Here is a 10168-nt window from a genome sequence, read left to right as displayed (position 1 = left end):
GGGCAAGGTCCCCCCTCGGCAGGGCGCGTCTGACACGCCAAACACACCGGAGAGGGACTCGCGCCGCCCGCGGCCTCTCGCGTTGACGGCCCCATGGCCGCCGTGCCCCTGCCGGGAGGGCGCGACCCGCCACCCCCCCGCAACGCTCGCCCCCGCCCCGCAGGGCCGGCCCTGACCGGCGGCCGCCCGGCGCCGATGGGCAGCAGCGCAGCCGACGCCGGGTAAGGCGCTGGCCGCGCAGGCGCACGGGGGCCGCGCGGAACGGCACCGGAGCATGCGCTCGACCGGCTGACGCCCTATCACCGCCCCAGCCCCGGGTGTCTTTGGGGAGAGCTTCCGGGTCACACCGGACCAATACGCTCCGCAGCTTCGTAATCGTCACCGGCACCACGTGAGCGGCGAGCGTCTCGCGCCAGAGGCGGGTGCGCTGCCGGAAGCGGTCGCCGCCGCACTCCTGCGTCCCATCAGGCAACGCGCGCGCGCTGTTCCTCCACTCTATGGTAACCATAGAGATCCACGGCGGTGGCGGATCAATACTGGGACGGCGGCGGCCGTGGCGCCGTGGGGAACATGGCGACGCTGGTGCTGGATAACGGCGCCTACAACGCCAAGATCGGCTACAGCCACGCGAACGTCAGGTGAGGGCCCGGGACGGGGCGGAACGGGCGGGCGTCCCCCTGTCGCTCCGCCGGCAGCCTCCCGGCGCGCCGGCCCTCCCGCCGGCACCTGGGCGCCCGGGAGGTCGGCCCCTCTTCCCCCTCAGCCCCTCACCGGCGAGGGGGCCGCCAGCGCGCCTGCGCTCGCCGGGGAGAGGCCCGGCCTGGCCCCGCCCCTGCGGCTGGTGCCGGGCCCCGCCCATGCGGCGCGCGCCGGCCTGCACGGCGGGGCCATTCTCCCGCCCCCCCCCCCATGGCCGGGGGAGGGGGGGGGGGGTGGTGTAGGCCCGGGGCATCAGGCCCAGGGATCAGGCCCGGGGGTAGCGGTGCTGCAGCGCGGAGGAGCCCCCAGTGGCCTTTTGGCTGTGTTAGCGGCGGGGGGGAGGGTGGTGGTGGGGTGGTTCTTCCTCATCTGCGCCGGAGGTGTCGGCGATTAGAGCTTTCCCTCGTCACTGGCTCCAATAAATGGATTAAAACCAAAACGCAGCAGCAAAGGTATTACTGGAATATCCTGTTTATGAAAGTTGTGTAAAGACAATGACCGTGTCTCTTACCGGGATGAACAGGACACTTCCCAATCTTTTACAGCGTTATTCCCAACTGTCAGTTCAGATCAAAGACTGCACGCTTGAAAACCTTCACGGCCAATCAACTGGATGAAATTAAAGATCCCTCTGGTCTTTTTTATATTCTCCCTTTTCAGAAAGTAAGTAAGATATCCTGAGTTAACCTTATAGCCATATGTAAATCGGTGCTTTAAGGAACTGTTTTCATACAGCATGCCCCAGCTGCAGGGTTATATGCAGTATCATACAAGAATCGAATTCAGCAGTGTGAAGTTTAACAATCAGAATTGTTTAGGTTGGAAAAGACCCTTAAGATCATCAAGTCTAACCATGAACCCAGCACTGCCAAGTCCACCACTAAACCATGTCCCCAGGTGCCACATCTACACGTCTTTTCAATACCTCCACCACTTCCCTGGGCAGCCTGTTACAATGCTTGATAGCCCTCTTGGCAAACAAAGTTTTCCTAATATCCAATCTAAACCTGCCCTGGTGCAACTTGAGGCTGTTTCCTCTCGTCCTATCGCTTGTTACTTGGGGGAACAGACCAACCCCCATCTCACTACAACCTCCTCTTAGGTAGATGTAGAGAGCGATAAGGTCTCCCCTCAGCCTCCTCTTCTCCAGACTCAACAACCCCAGTTCCCTCAGATGCTCCTCACAAGACCTGTTCTCCAGACCCTTCACCAGCTTCGTTGCCCTTCTCTGGACACGCTCCAGCACCTCAATGTCCTTCTTGTAGTGAGGGGCCCAAAACTGCACACAGCATTCGAGGTGCGGCCTCACCAGTGCCGAGTACAGGGGCACGATCACTTCCCTACCCCTGCTGGCCGCACTATCGCTGATACAGGCCAGGATGCTGTTGGCCTTCTTGGCCACCTGGGCACACTGCTGGCTCATGTTCAGCCGGCTGTCAGCCAGCACCCCCAGGTCCTTTTCTGTCAGGCAGCGTTAGAGCCACTCACCCCCAAGCCTGTAGCGCTGCGTGGGGTTGTTGTGACCCAAGTGCAGGACGCGGCACTTGGCCTTGTTGAAGCTCATGCAATTGGCCTCAGCGCATCAATCCATCCTGTCCAGATCCCTCTGCAGAGCCTTCGTGACCTTGAGCAGATCAACACTCCCACCTAACTGGGTGTCCTCTGCAAACTTTGAGTGCCCTCAATCCCCTTCTCCAGATCATGGGTAAAGATATTGAACAGAACTGGCCCCAGTACAGAGCCCTGGGGAACACTTGTGACTGGCCACCAGCTGGACTGAACTCCATCCGCTACCCACCCAAGCCAAGAGCAGCCATTTTCTCCAGGAGAATCTTGTGGGAAACGGTATCAAAGGCTTTACTAAAGTCTTGGTAAACAACATCTGCGGCCTTTCCCTCATGCACTAAGCGGGTCACCTTGTCACAAAGGGAGGTCAGATTAGTCAAGCTTCCACACACCCACGCTGACTGGGCCTGATCACCTGGTTGTCCTGTACGTGCCATGTGATGGCACTCAGGGTGATCTGCTCCGTAACCTTCCCCGGCACTGAGGTCACACTGACAGGCTTCTGTCAAAGAGAGTAATGTATATAGGAAGCACGATTTACATTGGTTTTTGTGGCGTAGTAATTAACGTATTGATGGGGAATATTTGTAACATTCTTTATCCTGTGTAACATCTACTCCTTAGCACAGCAATATGAGTTCAGACATTTTGGCTCTCAAGTTTATTTATATTACCAGTCTATCAATCACTTGACATTTTTTGATTTCTAGTAATTTTTTTTTAAAGTATGATTTTATTTTCTAAATAGGGTAAATTTTGTTGGTTTTTTTTAATTCCTACAGGGTTACTTGGTGAACTGGGATGTCCAGAGACAGGTTTGGGATTATCTTTTTGGAAAAGAAATGTATCAAGTAAGAGCCTTAATCTTGTGTGTGTTCATGCTGAGTTCAGTTCACATATGTTAAGAAATTCAGTAAATTAAGAGTTCAAGTTAGTAAAAAATAATTATAGACAGATACAGTGTGGTTTAGAGATCAGGAAACTGTGGATGTAAGAGAGATGAGCTAGGTCAGTAGGCCAAAAGACGTACACATTAATTAACCATCTTTGGCTAACCATTTTCTACCTATGAGTAAGCTGAATGTACAATATATAAATATCTGATACTTAATTTTTCTTCTTTATCACACCAACTGGATTTAGCACAAGAAGCAGGCTTCCCTTTTTTCTTTAAAAAAAAAAGTTATATACTCTGAAAGTTTTTGGGTTTTTTAACACCTAGGAGGCAGAATGGTACCGAGCATGAAAGTAATGCCTCAAAATATCTTAGTCTCCACACTTAAAAATATACAGTGTTGGCTTTTGCTACTGAGCTTTCATTTTAGTTTTGGAACTAGATTTAATTTAGTCATGGTTTCAAGGAGAATTTGTTTTTAATTCTTTTTCGTGAGTGAAGACTACAGATTGACACAGCTGGTGATACGATTAGGGCTGTATCCAGCTATGATTGAAGTAACCCTCCGAAGTCCTCTCTAAAGGAGTCTGAGATACCAGTAAATGTGGGAAGACCAGGATCTTTTCTTGGCCTCATTAGAGGTCGCTGGGAGTTTTATTATTGATTCTACTTTGCACGGGACTTCATCTTTGGTTATTAGATAAGTAATTCTGTGGTGCAGGTGCTGAGCCGTTGAAAAGGCTTATCTTCCTGTAGTTGACAGGATTAGCGTAACGTATTTTACATTAGTCTTGTGATGCTCCTTTGTGGGTATCTCTTCAAAATGCTGGGTTACGATTTGTAAGGATGGTAACAGGAACAGAATATGGATGAAGATGTTCCCTTCTATTATGTGTTTACCCGTTAATGCGATAAAGTTGTATCACTGCTCATGAACTCTTAAAAAAACCCTAAGACTTTCTAAGCCTAGCCTCTACAAACAGATATGGCAAGTGGTAGTCGTGCCTTCAAATGTACATGATCTTCAACTGCTGCAAAATCTGGTAATGGTTTTGTGTGGTGACAACCCTAACGTATTTTCCATAGGTGGATTTTGTAGATACCAATATTATTATTACGGAACCTTATTTTAACTTCAGTTCAATACAAGAATCCATGAATGAAATTCTTTTCGAAGAATATCAGTTTCAAGCAGTTCTTAGAGTAAATGGTGAGTCTGCCTCCTTCTAGTTTGCACATATGTATTTTGAAGGTTAACCTTGTAAATAAATAAATAAATAAGCATGTGTGCGCACACGCATGTACGTGTAAAGATAGTAAAGAAATGACTTCATTTCCTTCCTGGCTCTTGAGTGATACGCTCCTATATGTACTCTAACTGGATTAAATATTTTTTCTTTAGAAATTCCAGCTATGTTCTTGTACTCCTTTCTTATGTGTGTTATGGTATATAATTAAAGGGAATTTGAGGAGAGTCAGGATGATAGAGATAACGGATGGATTTTGAAACAGGATAGCATTTGAGAAAGTCTACCAAAAATTTGCATGAAGTCTTTGATAGCTTTCCTATTTTGGAGGAGAGTGGGGGTGGGGTTTTGTTTGGTTTTGTTTTATATTAGCAAATAAAATGCAGCATTACAATCATGAAAAGTATCTTACAGGGAATGTGTAAACAACATCACAGCCCTTCTGAAAGACAGCTGGACATAGGATACTCCTTTAGATAGGTTTGATAAATTGTGTTGTGATCCGTCAGCTTGGACTTCAGGAGAGGAAACTGAACACGGGCTGGAATCATTGAAACAGAATAAATGGGGGCATGCATATATGTTACTTAATTTTATTCACTGTCGAAATTAATTCATGTGTTGGCTATAGTATTATGTATTAAGGCCTTGGAAGTGTCAAAGGTATTTAAAATATGAAGCAATTACACTTTCATATCAATGTGTATATTCATGTATATTCATATAAAAACTGAATGAAATTTCTGTATTTCAGCTGGAGCTCTTAGCGCGCACAGGTATTTCCGGGATAATCCATCTGAGCTCTGTTGTATCATTGTGGATAGTGGGTACTCTTTTACACACATTGTACCTTATTGCAGAAGTAAAAAGAAGAAAGAGGCAATCATCAGGTAAACTGCAGTATATGTTTTCTAGAAGAACTGTTTGCTATGGCTGAATTTAATAATGACAGAATTCCTTGTGTTACTCCTTTTCTGTAGGATTAATGTTGGAGGAAAACTTTTAACCAACCATCTGAAGGAAATAATCTCTTACAGGTAAAGCATACTCATCATCATCTTGAGACCTGGTATGAAATGAGCTAGAGGTTTGTGGGGATATTCTTACTGGTTCTGTGAATTTTAGGAGAAGTTGTTGAAAGGAGAAGGGGGTTTTTGTCTGTTATAATCTGCTAGCTGCCATCTTGAGCTAGCTAATCAAGATGGATTAAGATGAGTTTAAGCTCTTTGAAGAATGAGGCTGCTGGGTTTTAAAGTGCCAGTGCTTTTGCTGAGGTTACCTGTGTGTTCACAATTAACACAAGTCCTTACATGTTTTCTGAGACGTCTCCATAGATCATCGGTCAGTTTGCCAACTGGTTCTATCAGTGCCACAAATAAAATTCCATGGGATCAACTTTTTATTAGGATCGTTTAGCTTGGAACCTTATCTAGGTAAAGGTCTTTGCTAGCAGAGCTAATTGCAGGATTATGGATGTCCTTGTTATGAAGACATTGGGCAAACACAGGTAAATACTTGTGTTTACTGAACTCTGAAATAGAAAAACATTAATCTGCAGTAGGCCACGATTGCTTTTGTAAATTGAATACAAGTTTTAGATATTGAGACAGTAGCTTTGTGTGATTTGAAAACTGTGGTTGCTCATCTCCAGTGGAAAACTGGATAGGTAATGCCAGGACTTAATTATTCTGAAACTTCTGTGGTTTTCTTTTTTGTTTTTCACAGACAGCTACATGTTATGGATGAAACGCATGTAATTAATCAAGTGAAGGAAGATGTGTGTTATGTTTCTCAAGACTTTTACAAGGACATGGACATTGCCAAGTACGTATACAGTGGTACTAAATGCAAAAGTTGGTACTTCTCAATAATCTATTTGTACAAACAAATAAAGCCATACACTAAATCAGAGTTCTCCAGTTAAGTCAAAGGAAGTCTTGTCAGTATAAAGTAGTTGGGATTTAGAACTTGTCGTTTATGCTGCTGTATTTTACATTCTTCTCTTTCAGATTGAAAGGAGAGGAAAATACTGTAATGGTAGATTATGTTTTGCCAGACTTCAGCACAATCAAAAAAGGATTTTGTAAGGTAATGATGGCTTTTGAAGTATTTTTTGGACTGTTCCCCTGCAGAAGTCTAGTAGAGGGGTTAAAAAGACTTTACTTTTTCTAATGCTTTATTGTAACTTGTTTCTGTTGCATTAATTGGTAAAGTTTTCCGTAGGCAGTTGAGATGAAACTTCAATACCATTTTACCAGCACAGCATTTTATATTCTATTATTTAATATTTGCAGCTTTCTATGCTTGTGCTCTGTCATACAACCAATCCATACCATTATTGTTGGGGATTTTTTAAAGTTAAGTTAGCGAATGTTTTTTGTGCTTTGATACTTTTTTGTAAGTCTCTCTGAATTTCATTTAAATACCTTAGTAGGTAGAAGTTCGAAGTCATGTTACAGAAGAGTCTGAAAAGTCTTCACACCAATGAAGACAATTTAACAATTTTATCTCAGGTACTGAGTTGGCCATAGTTTTGAAAGCAGTCCTAATATTTTAAGGCCATTCTCATGCATAGCTATTTTATTTTGCTTCAGGCAAAACTGCAGTTGATAAGAGCAAAGTCACTTCAGATTTAATACCAGAGTATGTATTATTCTTAAAAGATTTGTTGATAGTATGATTCAACATAGAATATACTGCCTACCTCTGTAGTACGTGAAAAGATTAGCTGAATACTCTAGGATGCAATTTCTTTTCTTAAGAAGTGGCTACTATTCGTGTCTTTAATGTAGCCAAGGGAAGAGATGGTGGTAAGTGGAAAATACAAGACTGGCGAACAAATACTTCGTCTAACAAATGAAAGATTTGCAGTTCCAGAAATACTCTTCCATCCTTCGGATATTGGTATTCAAGAGATGGGAATTCCTGAAGCCATCGTTTATTCTATTCAGAATTTACCTGAAGGTATAACCTAAAAGTATTTTGAAAAGGGGGAGGGGGGGGGACACTGTTGGTTTGGTTTGTTGTTGGTTTTGTCTTTTTGGTTTTTTAAGCATCCGAAGTCTCTTAAGAAGGTAATACTCTCAATATGCAGTCAGTTACTGAGTTGTTGTGAATTGTTCTGTCTTCTCCTGTGTGTTACATATATACTCTAGAACTGGTTGTCTACAGGCTTCTCTGTTAGGCAAACACAGTTCTGTGGTGATTCATTGATTGGTTTCTACTCTTGTTTCGGTTAATTGCTGTAGACTTAATTCCTCTTCGCACCCTTTTCTAATGTGACCTATCTGTCTTCGCCACCGCCGATGGAATATACTTGAAATTAGTTTTAGTTGTGTTTTAAAATACCTTTCTTCACTGGAAGAAGAGAAAAATCAAACTGATGAGAAAAATGAAACTGGCCAAACTCAGTAATTTAAGCATCAAAGTGTAAAACCTTTCTGACTGCTGTTTGTCCAAAGTAATACTAAAGCTTTCATTTTATAGATGATATACATGTAATCGAGGTTATTACTACAAAGACGACTTTCATGGGTTTTATGATACCACATAAGTACGGTGGCATGGAGGCTATTATTTTGTACTCTTAAAAAAATTGTATCATTTATGGTTGCTTTTGAAAGGGGAGTTGTGTTGGCAGACATGAAATTTAGTAGACATTACAAGAAGACGGTAGTTATCAAAGCCAAATTCTAAAAGTGACAAAGAACAGAGGGTGATTGATCACTTGCTTGTATTTTTCAATAAAACTATTTAATTGATGGGATCATTAGATGATCATAAAATTCTTCTATACATATTTCTTACTTCTGTTCCAATTCATAACAAAATCGTGAAATAACCTCTAATCTTCAAATACATGTTCAGTCTCTAACTATAGATTTACTTACTTATTTTACAGAAATGCAGCCTCATTTCTTCAAGAACATAGTTCTGACTGGGGGAAACACCCTTTTTCCAGGCTTCAGAGATCGGGTTTATTCTGAAGTTCGATGTCTTACCCCAACTGATTATGATGTTTCTGTTGTTCTTCCTGAAAAGTAAGTTCTAAGCTGTACAGAACAAGCTTTGTCCTTCTAGTAGAATAAACTGTAAAGGAGGATTTCTTTTGCTGATTAAAAAGATAGATTGAGTAAAGAGGTTAGTTTAAATATTAAGTGAACCAAAATTGTACAAGAAGAATGTTTTAAATCAGTGTATTATCAGACAAACCAAACAAATTGGAGACCACCTGCTTGCCACGTACCTTGGCTAATAAAGTTAAGCATATTATTAAGAGTTTTTAGGATCAGTCTTTTTATTGTATATAGATAAATAAGACTGTATTGACATTAAGTGGATACATAAGCATGAAAGATTAGGGTTTAGTCTTTTACTTAGAAGAATTTTCAGCATCTGAATGCTGCCATGCCATTATTAAAATAGCCACTTCAGGGATTTGGAAGGGGTAGCATCTTTGCAGAGAGAGAGTGTGCAGTAGAGACAAAACAAGTATATCTTGAAAGCACAAAACCCCTACTTTTAAAAAAAATATTATTAAAGAGCATTTTTAAATATTATTAAAAATCGTTATCTGTGCAAAATAAATACAGAGACATCGCCACATCCTGCCCTCTTCACACCTGCCTCCAAAGAGGCACTCGCTTTTTATAAAAAGCAAAGTCAGTTAGCCCTGCTAAAAGTTCACACCTTGTCTTGTAACTTGTCTGGAGCTGGATGGTTTGATTTAGCAATCAAAAATATATTTTTAAATAGATAAAAAGTCTTGGAGATCATTGCTGCATACTTCTATTTTAAGTGAACTTACAGATGAGTAACAGCAATTTTGTTCATTTTTCAGCCCTATTACTTATTCTTGGGAAGGTGGGAAGCTAATTTCTGAAAATGATGATTTTGAAGACATGGTAGTAACTAGAGAAGATTATGAAGAACATGGACACAATATCTGTGAAGAGAAATTTGATATATAGGTAGCATAGTTGGATACATTGTTATTCCATTGTGTTATTCAGAATGGAACTCTTTGAGCTACCTGTTTTCTGTCAGTTGGGATTGTGTTTTAGCTTTCCTGTATTTAAGTGGGTTGGGAAAAAATAATTTTCAGAGTTTAAAAATAAAGTTTTACAAGCCTAATACTATGGAATAATATGTTGTCGTTTCATAATGTTCTCATCTTTCACTGATAGCTTCCTTGTATTCTTATTGCAGAAAACCTCAATGCAGGAGGCGATAAAAATATTGAATGCTTGTACTGGTGTGACATTAATATGTAGTGAGAAAGTATCAAGATTTTATTTTTCTTTTCAAATTGATTGTTATTCTAACTTGTGTGTGCAACTGAATGGACATTAAACACATCTCAAAAAGTCTCTTTGAGATTGCCTGTCCTGGAAAGGAATAAGTGAGTTTTATTTTTGGTTATTTTAGTGAATAGCCATGAGAGGAATATACTTGAAATGTGACCACTGCTATTGAAAGTATACTTAGGCTTTAAGAAAAGGGTAATTTGAACAATTCTTTTTTAAAAAGGCGTTTTGGGTTCATAGGTGTATTGGGTCTGTCTGAGATGGAGTTAATTTCCCCATACCAGCCCTCACCGTGCTGTGCTTTGTAGTGGTAACTAGAAAGGTGTTGGTAACACACCAGCGTTTTGGCTACTGCTGAGCAGGGCTTGCACAGCAGCCGGGCTGTTTCTCCAACTCCCCCCACCCCCCTAAACCACCCCAGTAGGTTGGGGGTGGGCAATGTCTAAGGAGGGGAC

At 42.2% G+C, this 10168-nt stretch overlaps 1 protein-coding gene across 1 annotated transcript; it reads left to right on the top strand.

Moving 5' to 3' along the window:
• Window positions 1–436: 436 nt before the first annotated feature.
• Window positions 437–9776, top strand: ACTR6 (actin related protein 6). The gene is made up of 11 exons (XM_086480081.1): window positions 437–638; window positions 1245–1362; window positions 3048–3116; window positions 4247–4370; window positions 5162–5297; window positions 5388–5444; window positions 6133–6231; window positions 6417–6495; window positions 7200–7371; window positions 8309–8447; window positions 9248–9776. The coding sequence occupies exons 1-11, from the start codon at window positions 571–573 to the stop codon at window positions 9375–9377; spliced, it is 1191 nt and encodes a 396-aa protein (XP_086336207.1). The 5' UTR covers window positions 437–570; the 3' UTR covers window positions 9378–9776.
• The last annotated feature ends 392 nt before the right edge of the window (window positions 9777–10168 follow it).

Source organism: Leptosomus discolor, chromosome 1 (assembly GCF_034619465.1).
Source record: "Leptosomus discolor isolate bLepDis1 chromosome 1, bLepDis1.hap2, whole genome shotgun sequence".
Taxonomy (NCBI): domain Eukaryota; kingdom Metazoa; phylum Chordata; class Aves; order Leptosomiformes; family Leptosomidae; genus Leptosomus; species Leptosomus discolor.
The sequence above is the reverse complement of the archived record's forward strand: the minus strand, read 5'-3'. Positions and strand labels throughout refer to the sequence as shown.

What these genes read in the sequence shown, in the direction of transcription:
- ACTR6 (XM_086480081.1), top strand. Translation starts at nt 571, where the DNA reads ATGGCGACGCTGGTGCTGGATAACGGCGCCTACAACGCCAAGATCGGC. An exon ending in TCAAAAAAGGATTTTGTAAG is followed by an intron (nt 6,496 to 7,199) that starts GTAATGATGGCT and finishes TCTTTAATGTAG; the next exon opens with CCAAGGGAAGAGATGGTGGT. An exon ending in TCTGTTGTTCTTCCTGAAAA is followed by an intron (nt 8,448 to 9,247) that starts GTAAGTTCTAAG and finishes TTCATTTTTCAG; the next exon opens with CCCTATTACTTATTCTTGGG.